Source organism: Cyrtonyx montezumae, unplaced genomic scaffold, assembly GCF_038088225.1.
Source record: "Cyrtonyx montezumae isolate F1298 unplaced genomic scaffold, pur_monq_1.0 scaffold_8, whole genome shotgun sequence".
Classification (NCBI taxonomy): Eukaryota; Metazoa; Chordata; class Aves; order Galliformes; family Odontophoridae; genus Cyrtonyx; species Cyrtonyx montezumae.
Genome location: NW_027072089.1, coordinates 83,645,939 through 83,662,685, shown reverse-complemented (window position 1 = coordinate 83,662,685; position 16,747 = coordinate 83,645,939). Strand labels below are relative to the sequence as shown.

At 42.8% G+C, this 16,747-nt stretch overlaps 1 protein-coding gene across 2 annotated transcripts in view; it reads left to right on the top strand.

Moving 5' to 3' along the window:
* The window catches only part of JARID2 (jumonji and AT-rich interaction domain containing 2), a 199,752-nt gene that overhangs the window by 99,287 nt on the left and 83,718 nt on the right, over positions 1-16,747 (top strand). For both annotated transcript variants that reach the window (XM_065752299.1, XM_065752300.1), the window contains exon 3: positions 11,859-12,000. In XM_065752299.1, the coding sequence (XP_065608371.1) occupies positions 11,859-12,000 (142 nt within the window). The remainder of the gene's footprint in view (positions 1-11,858; positions 12,001-16,747) is intronic.

Here is a 16,747-nt window from a genome sequence, read left to right as displayed (position 1 = left end):
AATCTCCATCGATGTTTTCATCCAACATTTTTGTGCCATTCAAATGTAAGCAACTCCCATCTCCCTACCCCTGCATGTCTGATGCTGTGCTTGAAACAAGAAACACGCTAATGGGTTTTGGTTAGGGGAAGAATGGAAGGAAGATTATGTGTAGTGAATTCTTGTCCACCTCAGTTTCCCAGTGTTCAGGAAAAAAAAAAACAGTATTCTTTAAAAATTGCATGATCATCTCCTTTGCTTACTCAGAAATAAAGTTCTTAAACATGCATCACTTTATATTCTTAACTGCTGATGGCTGTTCCAAAGTTTCTGTTAAGTCAAGAGACAGCAAGTGATGTTTTACTTGTATTACTCTGCCTTCCAGTGCCCCAAAACTTGAACAAGAAAGCTTTTTAGAAGCAACAGAACGTTTTAGAATCTCTTTGAGACCTCTGAGAGGTGCTGTGCCTGAAGTCTCTTTAACCAACTCAAAAGCTGCAGCAGTGTGAGGGAAGACTCAGGCAGTGCCTCCCCTATGCCAGCTTTCATCTCGTTCTCCCATGGCTTGTGTGCAGGCCTTGCAGAAGGGAGGGGAAAGTGAGGTTAAGCTGCTGGTATCAGGATATAGAGATGGGAAACTGTCTGGCATGTTTCTTTGCCTCCTCCTGCAGCGTGCAGCCAGCGTGGGAGAGCCCTGCTTCTTCCCCTCTGCCTTCCTCACAGTCACTGAGCAGTTTCTCAGTGTGCTTCCTCCATGGTCGTTCCTGGCAGCTGCTGTGCGTTGCAGGGGCTGCTGCTAGCATGTCGCACAGGAGGTGCACCAGAATCCTTACCTTGAGCAAAGCATTAGGACTGAAATGGAGGTGAAATGTCAGCACATGTTTGGCAGAACAATTCTTTCCTTCTCCATGGGGCTTCCATCTCATGCTTGTGATTTGGGTTTGCAGCGATTAGTTGAAATGTTTTACCATCACTGACTCTAGCATCCTCTACTCAGGCAATAACTCTGCAAGGGGACTGCAGGGACTGAGGCTAAGGGGCAGCTTGGCACTGCATCCTGAGCATGGCCTGTGCTGCTCCCACCCTTAAATTAAATTCTTAAAGTCTACTTAAAGCCACATTACTATTTCATATGCTAAAAATCATGCTGAATACATGCTTATTTCATTTTCTAAGTTATTGTTTTAACTATATAGAAGTTGAACCTGTGATGGAGAGGAGGGAGTCCCAAAAGCTCAAGGGCCAAATGCAGGAGGGAATCTTGCAGGAGTTTGAGTTCCTGCTTTTCTTTAAGCTGCATTTGGTGAAGGAAGTGGGCTCAGAGTGGCACTGGGTGTTTTGGGGAAGGCTTTATTCCCAGGAAGAGCAGCTGCTGGCTTTGCCCTGACAAGAATTGCTTTTGCCCTAGCATAATGGCTGAAATCTACATGAAAGTTAGTAGGTGTTTAGTTGCTCTAAATGCATAGATCATCATTCAAGTGTTTGGTAGAAGGAAGTGGCATGCCAAAGCAAAAAAGTCCTTGTCAGCAAAAGGGTTGACAACTTGACTGCTGGAGCCAGCTGATGGATGTTCCTAGAGTTAGGGAGGGCGCGCTCACTGAAAAGTTACTGAAAACATGGATTGAAAGTAATTTAAATGGTTTAATTCAAATATCTGTCATATGTGACATGAGTTCTTGAGAAATGCATAGCATTGAGCTCAGTTATTTTTTCCCAGCTCAGGGGGAGGACTTCTCAACACCCACCTCTGCTCGTTCTGTGGGAGCGCTATGGGGCTGCGTGTTCTCCAGCAAAGGAAGTTTTCATAGCTCATGTCACATTAGGAAAAATGCTGCTTCTGTCATTCTGGAAGGCTGCCCGTGCTCCTGGCGCAAGTCATGAAAGGCAAAGCCTCAGTGCCGTGCGTTCAGATGTTAAGTGGGGCTGTACAATTAGAACCGTGTTGTTCAGCGTTTGCCTTTCACGGCTTTTGTCACACACAGGCAGAATTGCAGACAATTACACGGAGGGTAACCTCCTCAGAAGCGTTTTCTCATGCTCCTGGTCTGTGCACTGCGTGCCAGCAGTGGCCTCGTTGCAGTGAGGAGCGCGGGGGGGAACCGTGCCTGTGCTCAGGACGTGGCATCGTGTCATGTCTGCCTGCTGACATCGTGAGCCCAGCCTGCTGGAGTCATCCGTCCCTGCAGATCTGCAGGAACCACGCTTCATTAGAGGAAAAGTGTGTACCAAATGTTAATCAGGGTGCTGTTCTGCTGTTGTATCCAGTTTCATGCAGATAGGCTGTTTTCAAATTAGGCAGTCTGTAAGGGTTTCCTAGAAATCGTAACGCATATAGGCAGGCTGTTCTAAGCCTTTGGGTTTTAGCTGCACGGCTCTTCTTTTTAAAGCTCCAAGTAGTCACTGCTAGCAGGGAAACGTATGCTTGTTTATTTGTCTTGTTGCTTTGTTTGCACATTCATACGTTATATTTTTTTTCCAATTAATGAACTCTTCCCTGCTTCAGCATGTTTGCCTTTACCTTCTTTCTCCCTCCTTCATTTATACTCTGTGGAGATGTATTTGCTAATTTTTTTCTTTCTAGTGTAGAATAGCTGTTGTCTAGAGACATGCTCTTGGCAGAGCTTTCCCTCTCATGTTACTTAAAATACTAGAAATGCCTTTATTTTCTTGTTTTTACTGATCTGCCTCATTCCTTGGTGCCAAGGTGTGGGTGCTTTTGAAGTCAGAATGTATTGTTCTTTGTCCATCCTCTCCTAGCAGAAGCTTGTCTCTGAAACAAGGTGAGCTGTATCACCCAGTGTAAAAGCATATCCCTGCAATGCTGAGGATGGGAAATAGGGGATTGAACAATGGGACTGCTGATGGCATGCTAAGGTTAAGATGGATCTGTAGAAGTAATTCAAAAGAGGAAGAAATTGCCCTCACCCAGCACTCCACTTGAGTGATAAAGACTAAAAATACTGACTAGATTTCTTGACTTAATTCTTATTTAACAGGGTAATATATGCTCTCTGTTATATAAGGAGACTCTTGTGAAGAACAGGACGAATATGTTGGCCAACAGAGTCACTAATATTTCTCTGTATATCAAATAGAGTTAAACCAAATAATGGTGGAAGAAAGAAACCATTAAAAAGCAGAATGCTTTATTTCACAGGCATGTTGAGGGTTTATTTTTCTGTCTCCTCTCTTGGGATATTCCCCCCCTGGTACTCCATTCAGCCATAAAATTCCCCAGAAAAAGAGAGGACAAACGCAACATGATGGTTCTGGCATCAATAACAAAGAATAATGTATTCGTATGTCACTGATAATTTTGTTAATACCCAAGATCTGATTCAGACTTTTCTCTATCATGGTGATGATGCACATTTTTATATTGCTGATGCCCTTCCCTGAGAAGAGATAAATTGCACTTCTGGAGCTGCTTGTGCCTGTAATTTCAAATAAAATGTACATTTAATTCTGTTTTCAGATTGCATATGCTACTACCAAGAGGAGCTGGTAGGAGATGTCCTGTAGGACAGATGTCCTTGGCATAGCTGCAAATTGAAAGGCATTTGTTCTCGTCAGGGAGAAATAAAGCCATTGTGTCCAATGCCAAAAACCAACATAATGCACACACCACTGCAGAACTTCAGCACTACCCCTCTCGGTGCACAGTGCATGCTATCTGTACATCCCTGGGCACTGAACCCTGGAGATTGGTCTCACCAGCTCTGCCTTGTGAGCTGCACAGCATGGCGGGAAGTGACGTGCTCCAGGACCACCAGCAAGGCCAACAGGAGTGCCGGTCCCTGCCTCCCAACCCAGCCCTCCCCCAGGAGATGGAGCTCCCATGCTTCTTCCATTGACTTTTTTATGCCTTCTTTGCTGCTGTCCATCTGAACAGCAGAGGTCTATGGCTAGGACCTTGCAGAGCAACATTCTGGTCTGCTCTGCCTTGTCAACATGCAGGATGAGGGCACAAACACATTCCCCCAGTGCTAGCAGTGGGTGCTTGAAGTGCTGTAAAATTAGCTGTGTTTCTCTTTGTCAAAACTTGTGATCTTTGCATGGCCTGTACCTGCTTACTAGAAAAGCTGCTACTCTTCCCTTATCACACTGCTCTGCTAGCAACTGGGAGAGGCTCAGTAGTGACATGGTACTGATAAAATAGATAGGGAGCAGCTGGCATGCTGTTTGCCATCAGCTCTTTCCTCCCTTCTTTTGACCTCATTCATGAAGTTGCACTAGATTTTTGGGATGCGGTGCAACCATTTTGTGGATTTTTTTTCTTTTTTCTTTTTTAATTTGGAAAAAAACACACAGAAATGCAAGGTAGCTGTTTGTTGGCTTTATTTCTTGTTTTAGCTCCTTTGATCTGTAAGATGGGGATTTAGGAGAGGTCTATTTGTTCCACCAGCATTCAGCAGTCAGTGTTACTGCTTGTATCTCCTTTGCCTGTGACAAGTCCTGCCCTGCTGCTCATCTTTGGGCTTCTGCCTCTAAACCTGTCCGGCCCATCCTACCAGTGTGCACAAGTTTACCTTCTCCAATCTGTCTTGCAAAATAAATAAACTGGTGCCTGCATAGGCTGTGTGTCTTGCTTGGGGGAAGCAGGTGGACTGTGTTTTTCACTGCATCCTTACAAGCTAAGAAATGCCTTTAATCACAGAGGTGTGTCCTTTCAAATTGATTTTTTATATAAACATAAAATAATTGAAGGGTTTTCTCTGTGTATGATATGTTTTGTGTTGTATTGGCTCTGTTTTGTTATTTATTTTTTCCAGATGCGTATTTAATAAATGAAACTGAGGCTTGAAGTTTTTGCTAGAGCCTGGGGTAGTTTCCAGGTGGAAGTAAATTAAGTTTGTTTTTTGGCTGTTTTATTCTTGTTTTTACCAGTTTATTACGAAACAAGCCAACAGAAAGAAAAAGCCCCCAACAAAACATGACAGTTGAAGGAAGCAAAATAAAGCTTATAACTGTTTGTGTTGAAGCAAGAGAGCAATATAATTAAGGATGCTAAGAGGTCCTTGATATAAGCTCTTACATAGGGACCAAAGTCACTTGGGTTGCTTAATAGTGATTTTGGATGGAGATGTAATGGGAGTAAGGAGCTTCCTTCAGCCTGTGTTATTTAATCAGTTCTCTTTGGTGATCTTGTCTTTTGACAGGCTGACAAAACCATCTTGTGCTGCAATGTCATTCATGCTTGGCTTCCGTAGTAATGATGTATATCTACATCTAAAAGCACTGTCCCAGCCATTTACCAAGACTGTACGAGCTGTTTGCTAACAGTTTTTGGCATAACAGAACTACTTGATGCATATGCTCTGTTACATTCCACAATCAACCTAATGCCCAGTGGCTTGTCATCTGAAAAGCCCTCATAATGTTAATTACCATTATAGCAGCGATGCAGAGCATCGTGTGTTATAAACAATGACTGTTTTGTGCTCTGGTTAATTTATTTAGAGATGGAAAGCTGCTGTAGTTCTGCATTACCGAGTGAGATCAAAACCAGCATTTTTAATGTTATATATTCCTTTTAAAAAATAGGCAGATAGGTATCTCTTACCCTAGATAATTTTTTTTAGATTACGTTAGTACCATGAAAACCTAGTTCTTTAGTCTCTAAGACAACCGTGGCATGAAAATAAGCCTTATTTTCAAGGCGTGTTGTCTGTTTAATATGTAATGTGATACCTTGTCACGCTGTGACAACGTGACAGATGGCATTTGCACTATAAAACTAAATTATCTTTTGTGCATAGCTATACAACAGCTAAATACAGTAACTCTGTACGATGTGCTGATTAATGCAGGCTGTTGCAGATGTTTTAGAGATACCAGGATGGTTTAACTTGGCATCAGATGATTAATGGTTTTATTTAACATGCCTACTGAGATTTTGGTAGTATTTCAGCTTCTCTTCTGGCTTGTAAGGGCTTTTTGGAAGAGGATATTTAGAGTTATGGACAATGGGATGTGAAATTGTGTTGTGTTTCAGCTGGTTTTTTTTGTTGTTACTTCTGGAAAATGGGCGAGGACTGGTCGTTGAGGAAGCTTCATGAATAAGCTCGTGGTTACCTTACAGCTCATAACAAGCTGTTAGTTAGTGTTCAGGTTGAAATAGAACAGGGTATGGGTGGTGGCTTTGGTTCGTTTTATGTTGATCTTCACACAGAATATCATCTGCTTGAAACTAAGGGTCAGAGTAATTACCTAAAGAGCTGGAGATGGTTCTGTTATTTCTCAGGATCAGTCACAGAGTACTCCACTTTGGTGGGGTCGTGCAGTGTGGTCTCCTGTCAGCCATGGTGCGGGTGGTTAATCCCTTTATACCTGTGCAGTGGCGTTGCTGTAACGTGTGGTCAGCTGTCCTAAAAGGAACGCTGCAAAAAGATGGAACCTAAATTGCCATTTTTATGTATTTATATTTCTACAAAGCTTTCCCGTGTAATGCCAAGACTACATAGCTGAAGCTGAGACAGGCATATTACTCCTTCAGCAAAGAAGGCTGACGTAGCTGAGATGTGCTACTACTAGGTACTATTGCACGTCCTCATACATAACACTGTCATCCTGGTGTGGCCAGAGTGTGACTGCTTGAGTAAAACCACTTTTTTTAGCTCCTTTTAGCTTGTGTTTATTTGTTTTGCCAATTGCCCTGGAAACTGGGCCCTTTGTACCAGCCAGCCTGCAGCATTCAGGGAAGAATGCAGGAGGAGTGGCAAGTGCATGGGCAAGGACTGCTGTGGGGCAAGCTGTGGGTTTCACATGGAGCTGAGCTGTGCAGCACAGCTTCCCTGCCTCCAGCCATCTGGGTGGGCCGGCTGGCACAAGGCCTCATCCCAGACAGAAAGCTGTGAATAAGGTTGTGTTGAAATCCCCCTTATTTAGGTCAGTTTTGATGTCTTTGGCTTTCGTTTGTGTATTGTTGACTGTTGATTTTCTCCGGAGGTGACTCTGTGGGCTGCCTCTGCCTTCGAGACCTTTTTGTTTCTTGAGCAGCCTGAGCACAGGGAACCAAAATAGGTGCCTGTTCTCATGTTGCCTGAGGTCATGGAAACATTCAGATTTGGGTGCCTCATTGACATTAGAGTAAGCGATGCAGAAACTGTTTTGGAAATATGATGAAAGCCCCTTCACCCAACCACGGTGTCCAGCTAACCACATGATACTGAGATTTGTTCAGATGCTCCTCCCCTTTGGTTTCCTGACTGTTCAGTAGCTTTAATAACGTTGAACGTACCAGTAATTTTACCTGTTCTTAAAATTGCCTAACCGACCTCAAACTGTCCTTTGCATTTTCTGCATCTTGCCTTGTGTTGTTCCTTCCTGCTTTTCCCTCCCTTCTCTTCTCTGTGTGTTCTGCAGCACTGCTGTGCATCATATATGTATTCAGACAGCCTGGTGTTCCTCAAGCCAGCCCTATGTGTTTCTCAGGTTTCCAGAAATGTGTTAGTTCCAGCTCAGGAGCACAGAGTTGTGTGTGTATCACCAAAAATGGTTCAGTTAGCACATCTGAACCAATACAAATGAAGTTCTGCCACACTGAAATAGTAAGTCTGCTTGCTAGACTGTTGTGAAAAGCAGTCTGCTTAGATCCATGAAAGCCCCCAAACGTAAGCTCATTTAAGATGATTTAACTGCATTTTGCAAATACTGCTTTTTGGTGAAAGGGCCATCACTGAAGAAGGGTTAATAAGACCTCTGCTCAAGTGGAGAGGTGGTGGGGCAGCTGTGGGGGGAAACCAAACCAAAAACATGCCTGTAGCCACAGGTGGGATCAAAAAGACTCAGTACGTGAAAGGCAGATAGAAGGAAGGTGGCAGCAGTACAGTCTCCTAACCCTGGTGTGCAGGAAGGGCTCTTCTGCTTCTCACGGCTGCGGCAGAGTGGGTGTAATATTTGCATCTGCTGTTTTCTCAGTGCAGTTAGAAGCTGATTTTTTTTATGTGTGTGTTTTAAACAGCGTGCAGTTTGCTATCACAGGTTATGCAGAAGTTTAGAAAAGAATTCAGCCAAAACTGTGAAGGCAGATTCATGCGTCTAAGATGCATTTTAGAAAATATGTTAATGTGGATCAAATTTAAGGCAGCCTTTTTAATTACTAGAAACCAGTAGTTGGCCTTTTGTTTAAAATAACTAATCCTGTTTTGTTAAAGCCAGAATAGTCAATTTATGGGACCATTTGATATGTGAGTTTCTGTTATTTGACTTAATTAAGGAACTCATTATTAGTGGTTCAGTTAAAGCAGTGTTTATTCTGTTACTTTGAGCAAAAAAGAGTTTCAGTTCTTTTAAAACTTTGGCAGCAAATCATGTACTGTATCACTATATGTATGATTTATTATTTCATGTATGTCATTTTCATACGTGAAATTCTACACTGATTTACGATCTGCGTTGCCATACTTTCAAATTTAAATTAAATGTCACGTAGTTTTGAAAAAATATTAAAAAGTCACATTAGACTTTGTTATAAAAACAAACGCTTTACTCTCTGTGCTACAGAATATATCTTTTCCAGCTCTGCTTTATTCTGCCAGTTATCCAGGCCTGGTGTTTGGCCACAAGCCCAGTGGCTGGGGAAGGAGTGGTAAGAGCCCGGGCGTAGTGGAGCCCATTGGGAATGGGCAGGCAGCCGGTGCCAGCTGCTGACTGCTGGGAGCTGAGGCGGTCATGGGGTGCACCGAGGACCAGAGCTCGCCTGCACCCTGGTTTAGAGGTTGGAGAGTGCAGAAAAGCATCTGAGGAAGTGTTGTCCCTTCTGATTTTATTTCTCTCTCTGATGGTGTGCTGGTTCCTTGGCTTGCTGAGTATTCTGAAGTATCTGTATTAAAAAGAGGTTCCGTTCTTCAGGCTAAGCAAAAAAGCATTTTCTTGCTTGGTTGCTTTTCCCTCTTTACATCCATACAGCATGCAGTACTCTGCTTTTTAAGAAATGCAAATGCATGCTGCTTCCTAGTGCTTGGTTAACTATGCAGAGCCAAAGCCACACAGAGATACAAGAGTTGCCCTCTGTTCCTGCTGTGTGTTCAGCCCACTAAGGGCCATGGGATGTCTGAGTGTCACCTGGCACATCTGTGAGGTCCTCACCACAACCTGGGATGCATCTGGGCTCCAGGCCCTTGGTAGCTCTGGATTGATGCGTGGCAGAGAATGCAGTTTATTGCAGTTAGAGATAGCAGGAATGGTGTTTGAGGGGACAGGTATCTGGGGGCAAACTGAACGCATTTGATCTAAAAATGATTGAGTGACAGTAAACTTTATAACAGCTTAATTCAGCATGTGCTTTCTCTCCAGTACTTGGAAGGAGACAGCTCCCATGGACTGTGGATGTCTGTGCCTTTCATCACTTCTGAGTGAATTTTGCAATTACGCTGACCCTGAAAAGCTATAGAACATGACACCCGCTCCCATTATTTTTCAGTATCTCTCATTTGTAGTTTTATGTCTCCCTTCTAGGGCACTTGTTTTAATTGGTTTCGGTTGACGATAGCTAACTTTGGTTATCTGCAGTATTATTGCAGTTTGGGAAGGTGCTGGTTATGATGAATAATAGAAGACAAACTGATATTTCTCCTTAAGGGGCACAAATCATGCTTGTCTTCCAAGTGCACTGATGGTTTGGCAGGGAGAAAGAACTAAAAAGAATTGCCTTCCAAGTGCATGCAAGTTGACAGCCCAAAAGGTGATTTTCTTGACTCATATACTTCAGTTTGCTGGGTTTTACATGTGGCAAGTCTCCAGAACAAATATTGCTTTTGGAAAACCTATTCAAATTCTGTCATAAGAGTTAAATTACTGAGTATCAGGTCTCAAATGATATGCTTGATTTAGGCTTCTCTGGAGTTTTAAAATGGTAAATTATATCAGCAGTAGTTTCATGGAAAAAGGCAGAGCAGAAGTTTATTCTTGTTTAGGAATAGATTTGGGTATTGCTGCTTCCAGTGAGGGCGCAGTCAGCTAAACATAAAATCCTTTTAATGTTTTTTAAAAGGTCTACTTTTGTTCCTCTGGAATGCGGTGAAGGAATGCTGTCACCCATGTCATATCACCGGGTTGCACTGCATAGTATCAACCCCCGAAACCTCCTAGGTCACAATTTGGGATCTCTTTAAGGGAAGGAAATGCCAAAAGCAATTTCACAAAAAGGGAGTTAAAATGTAAATGTGGTCATTGAACTTTGCTGTGTCCGTCTCGGGCTGGTTAGAAGAGACATTTTAATGCTGAAATCAGTGCCTCGCTCCATTTTGACTTCTATTTTGTGGTCTTCATATTGAGCATTAGGCTAGACTGGAATCAGAAGGGCTGAGTGCTTGGGAGCCTGGTTGCAGGTAATACATCGTACCAGGTCACAGTGTCCAAGCAGCACTGAGCAAAGAGCTTGAGGAGGGGGGAGAGCACTGGGCTTTCCGCAGGCAGCGTGGCCTAACAGGGCCTTTGCTGTTAAGGTAGTTCTGCCAATGGGTTCCCTGAAGCTGAGTTTGCATGAATATTACATTATGTGATTAACGTATTGAGAATGCTAAGCGATATTTTCCTGAAAACAGAAGGTCTGAAGTGGCATAGTGCTGGTGCAATACTTCTGATGCTGTTTGAACTGCTGTTATTAGTAAGCATTTCTGGTTTTGTTTTCTTACCAGCCTTGCTTCCCAGCTTATCTTGGAACCAGTCAGCCCCCTCCCTCAAAGAGTTGAGAATGGGATGAAATTGCAGCTTCTCTGGTACCAAGCACTGTAAACAGTGAATAAATACTGAGCTGATAATATTGTTAGTAACATTCCTTTCTCCTGTCCCAAATACTGCTAAGGGAAAAAAAAAGTATATGTATATATATACACACATATACTCTACTGCACTGCACTGTGTGGCCTCGCCTAGAGCAATGGGTGCAGGTTTGCACAGTATAAGGAGAATGTAAAGGTATTAGAGAGTGTCTAAAGGAGGACCATGAAAATGGGAAAGGGTCTGCAGTGCAAGGTGCATGAGGAGCAGATGAGGTCCCTTGGGTGGTTCAGCTCAGAGCAGAGGAGCTGAGGGGAGGCCTCATGGCCACTGCAGCTCCTTAGAAAGGGAGTGTAGGGGCAGTGCTGAGCTCTGCTCCCTGGTGACAGCGACAGCACCCGAAGGAATGGCATGGTGCTGCATCAGGGGAGCATTAGGGAAAGGTTCTTAACCAGGGGGTGGTTGGGCACATGGAGGCCCATGCATTCTTCCATCTACTTGATTTTTATTGCTATACTGTTCTTCCAGCAGAGAAAAGACACAAAATGGAAGGTAACTGTAGCATGTGTTTCCCCTGTGATGCACACCTCAGCCTGTGATCTGGAGTCTGTGTCTGAGTGATATTGAGTCAGAGATTCAGTGTCGAGAAATGGATGTTTACTGTTAACTCCTTTCGGATTATGGATTCTTTAAAGGATTATAAATTACAATAGTTGGAAGCAGCAGAATGAAGATCACGAAGATGACAGATTAACCAAATGGCAACTTAATTTTATACTGATCTACAGATAAATGAAAAAGATTCTGTACTGTGCTAGTAAACAGACATTCTGTTACACAGGGATGAGTTTGACTCTAAACTGTGCCCCTTTTAGCGTAAGGGATGTGACAAGATTATAAATGTGATTGCAGACACCTGTAGTAGAGTTGTTTGGAACCGGTGGCTTGCAGTTAACCAAATCAGAAACATGCAATCAGCCAGTTTCTTACTGAAGTACCTCTGTGCAAAATCAATGTTATCAGCATATCTCTTTGCAAGACAATTGCTTTGGGAGTTGACTCTCTACTGATAGTGTAATGTGTGAATTTTAATAAAATCCATTTGGTGCTGGAAATGCAGGTTTTGAATATTGTGTACTGCTTTGTCATCTTTGCAGGACTTCTCACTAATGGCCAATCTAAAGGATTAGGACCAGGTTCAGAACAGCTGGAGAATGAAAAGGACGATGCATCGCAGGTGTCCTCAACGAGCAACGATATTAGTTCCTCAGATTTTGAAGAAGGGCCTTCAAGGAAAAGGTCAGTAGTGCATCACAATTAAAGAAGTAGCCTCTCTGCTTTGTCTCTTTTGTGCTATAAGGTTGTGATTGTGTTATATATGCGTTAAAATATATATGTGTTAAATACTGCCCTACTATTTACAGTGTGGAGTCCCTCTGGTAATAGTATAAGTTTGGGCTTCATCCATTAGCATAGTACTTGCTGGTTTGTTTGTTTGGAGAACTTGGAAAAGTGGTAAATGATTGCTAAATTATATGGCTTGGTATTCTCTTTGCCTCCGCTGTCCACCTGCGTTGCATCTTAGGGACATATCAGTAAGTATATGTGCATAATTTCAAGGAAAGTATCGTTAAAGTAGTGTTAGTTGTTTTTAATTTTCTGTGAATGAAACCATAGTAAGTTAAGGAAAAAAAAAAAGGCTTCTGAAAAGAGAAACTAGAGTTATGCAGTGTTGTGGGTATTTGATTGCAAAGGACTACTTGTCATAAAGTACTTCTTTCCTAGAAGTCGGTTATGAAGCCCTTGTTGAACTCTTACAAGTTCTTACTCTGAATGTGTTAAATGTGGGTTAAAACTGTAGGAACCAAGCCAATCTCTTACAGAAAATATGCTGAAAATGCAGGCAGAGGCTGGGAGTTGTCCCCTCTATGAAGTGAGAACCAAAACAGGCTGCCTAAAAAATGCCATTTAAAGGATTGAGAAAGCATTTTCCAATTCTATCGTTTTTCCTCCACACTCCTGTCACCCTAGTCCCAGCCAAAATGAACTGTAACATAAGTTCTCTTTCAAACAAAAGAAGTATTCTGTGTGACCTTATGATTTCTCTGGGAGGATGGATGCTCTTCTGGATGCCCCTGTGCTTCTCACCCCTTTCCCAACAAGTTCTTGTTCTTAACTCCAAAGCAACAAACCCAAAATCTAGCTCTGAATATTCTTACTAACTTTTCTGGTGTATCTAAATAAAATCTCTGCTATTTTCCATACTAGTAGAAATTCTGTAAGGCTTATTGCATCCTACTGCAGGTCAAGGGAAGAATATATGTATGTTTATTTTTTAGCTTTATGAGTTAAAACAGAGGCTTGAAAATGATTTCTTCTTAGAAATGTAGAAATAATAGCCCTGGGAGACAGTGATCATCATTTAATGCTGTTGCCACTGATGTTAGCACGTTATCTTCGGAAGTTTTACCATTCTCTGTGCTTGCTCTGTCGTTCCCTCAGTTCAGTGCCGGTGTTTCTCAGCTGTGCTGACACTACCGCTTGCAAGGTCACACGTTGAATATATTGAAGGAGCTGCTTAGGATTAGAACCAATAGTGGGAGGAAAATGAATTCAGGCTTTTTACCAGGGTTCTTTGTTTTAAGATGCGTGTTTGCATCTCTTGCTCACAGCCTGGCTGCAGGAACAGCTGCCAGTGCGACCAAGAGTCACCCCCTGCTCCCTCCTGGGGGTGGGATGTGGGTGTGGAAGGGCAGGATGGGGCTCCCTTGCTCCACCCCTGCTTCAGATACTGTTCATGGTCCAATTGCAGAAATGAGTGGGATTGTTACATCACCCATCCCAAGAAACTGCACTCGAGTGCTGTGGGAGAAATTTTTCTGGAGGAATATCTGCTAGTTTTGCCTGTGAGATTCAGATATTGGAGCAGAAGTTCAGTGGTGTAGGCCCACAGTTGTTTCATTTACTGGATATTCAATCCTTCAGATCTTTAGTGAAAAACCATAGGGTACTTTTCAAGCTAAAAATGAAACAAAGAAAACAGAAGCCAAGATGGAAAATATTTTTGTCTTCTGTGGAAGATGAGACACCATTTCAGTTCTTCATACCTCATGATTTGTTGAAATAGCATTAGTTCTGCTGCTGCAGTTACTGTGAAGGGAAATGTTCCTATTTTGTTTCCATTGACACCTAACTTTTGTCTCTCTTCCTCTTCTGGCTTCCTCTGCAGACATACCTCTTCTGGGCTTTTTCTCATAAGTATGCTGAGTGTTCTGGCATCATCCTCTTCCTTCCTTCCTTTTTTTTTTTTTCTTCTTTTTTTTCTTTTTTTCTTTTGCTGCACATGTAATGTTTCCTTGAACATGGTCATCTTAGGATCCCACAAAGAGTTGTATCGTAAATACTGGGCAGATGAAAGATACCCAAGAGTGTCATGAGAGGGGACAGGATTTGAAATGGCCGCTGTTCTAAACTTGTCTGACAGAGAGGATGTTTATGGGGTAATGTCCTCCTTGTCTTCCCCTTGTGCTTCCTCAAAATCAAACTTCTAATTGTCTGTTCATCTGTGTGTACAACTAATGGTGCTTTAGTGCTGAAACACTGGCTGTCACATGTACTCCATTAAGTTTTTTGCCCTTCCCAGGACTGGAGTTGCATGGTTGGTTGTCTTTTAACTGCTCTTGTAAGGGTCCCAGTTTGTTTAGAAGTTTCAAGCTTGTAGTTCTTCAGTGTAATGACAAGTTGGTATTGTGGAGGTCTCTTTTCCATCTATCCTGCCTGGCAGTCTGCAGGCTTCCAGATTGGGTGGTTCAAGTGACTGATCTGGCAGGACTTTCTTATGTGCTTCCAGTGGATTACTGATGAGGGGATTAGTTGTTGATAGGTAGGTGGTGACAGGCATCTGTGGGGTGGTAAACCATACCTGCCTGTCTGATGAAAAGATTCTTGCTGAGTTTCCCACATAATCACATAATGTAACATTAGAGCACCCAGCCAAGCACAGCTCCGGGTTTATCACATCTGTGGTTTGATCAGTTTCAGCTCAGAAACAATTGAACAGCCCCATACATCATGAAGAGAGCATCATAATGGGATAAAGGACTTCTGGTGAAAGTATGATGGTATAATGCTTCAGTTTTTATTCAGAAGCTTGCATAGGAAATCTCTTTGATGGACCAGGCTTTTGAATGTAGCACTGAGGCTTCAGTTGCCTCAAACAAGACTTTATGGGGACTTTGCCAGTAATTAACACCTTTATCTGGAAACTGGAGACATCTTTCTATTCAGCTGAGTTTGCAGTCAATGGGGAAAGTCCCATTTCCTTTTTTTTGTGTGTGTGTGTGCGTGTTTTTCAACTGTAGGATTTTAGATTTCAACAGAGCATGCACAACTTACGTTTTCTGAAGCTAAGGTTTCAGCTGTGATTGCTTGGTGGTGGCAAGGAAGAACAGAAGTACTCATGACTTCGCCTGTGTAAGGTCTCCAAATCTGTCACATAAACCCTGTTTATAGAATAAATAGAGCTTGAGGGACTGGTAGCAACAGGTCACCCAAGTGCATAGGTTTGAATTCCAACTCAGAGAATGGAAAAGACTTGCTTTGGTCTGAGCTGTTCATTGCTTTTGTTCAGGTTTGGATGGAAGGGGGTGAATGTTGAGTAGGAAATACTACTTTTAGTGTCAACATTATTGTAACCTTTAGTAAAAGCATTCAAATATTGCATTAAAAATGCTCCACAGAATCTGTTGTGTTATACGTTGTCATCTAATTGCTGTGTGTGAGAGAGCAGGTGCTACTTATTTTAAGATATTTTTGTGAGAGATGAACAAAAATTGGATGATCTTTGCAGAGTAAAGGCTACTTGAAAAAGCAGTGACAAAGGTAGCTGCCCCAGAAGGAGAAGTGTAACTTCAGTGTAACTGCATGTTCTTTTTGGTATCACTCTCCATCTTTGTAGCTCTAATTCCCAGCTGAGAAGGGCAATAGGTAACAGACCAAAGGGTTTTGAGTCACTGTGCGGAGGATGTTGTTACATTTCTATGAGCCTTCTCTGAAGAGTACATCCACTGAAGTATTTATAACGTAGTGCAGTTGTATGGTTTTTAGCAACAGTTGTTCACCTTACCCAGGGTGATATTGTACAGATCAGGCTGGATGTGACAGTACGTTCATTATAGGTGACAGGGCTATTCACTCTCATGAGCCCTTCCCCAGCAGTGTACATGAGGAATTGCTGAACACTTTCCTCTTTTACAGTAAAGTTCTGTTATGATGAGGCTCTGAGAAGCAAGAGGCTGATTTGAGTAGCCACTAAGCTTTACATTATGTTTTTATACTCACTGTCAATATATTTTCTCCAGAAGGAAGAGAAAAGGATTCATTTAGTTAGAAGGAAGAAAAATCGTCTCAAAGAAATTTCAACACAAAACACAGGGGAGAAAGTCTGAAAATGTTCACCAGTCCCCATACTTCCAGTCTTGTGTCAGTTTTTCCAGTAGGAAGCCTGTTGTTCTTCACAGCTGCTCTCTGTTATTTCAGATTCATTCGGTGATGGCAACCTTACCCTCATCTGCTGTGTCAGGTGAAGTTGGTTGCTGTGGTTGACACCAGTATGATGCTCTTAAAGCTTGGGGGGTCCCTGGACCACTTAGGGTATAGTTTCTGCTCTGTTCTTGCATGTAATGTCTCCATGCTGGCCTAATTATTGACAGTGTCCTGCATGCAGACTCAAACATGAGTGCCTGGGAAGTGAAGTTAAGAGACAGGGGAAGGAGGGATTGAAGCTTTTGCATGGAACGTGCACAGTCTTTCTCCCATCTGTCCTCCAGCATTTCTCTGCATTACAGCTGTGCCACTGGATTCTGCATGTTCTTGCTACCTTCTCTGTCCCTAGTGGCCCCTGGCACCCTGTTGCAGGAGCAGCAGAGTGGATGCGCATCCCACCTGGATCCCAGTCACCCGCAGCTCCTGAGAGACAGCACTCCTTGTTCTCTTCTGCCCTAGGGAAGGTTGTTGCCAGTGGGAGGAAGGCACAGCCGCTGTGGAG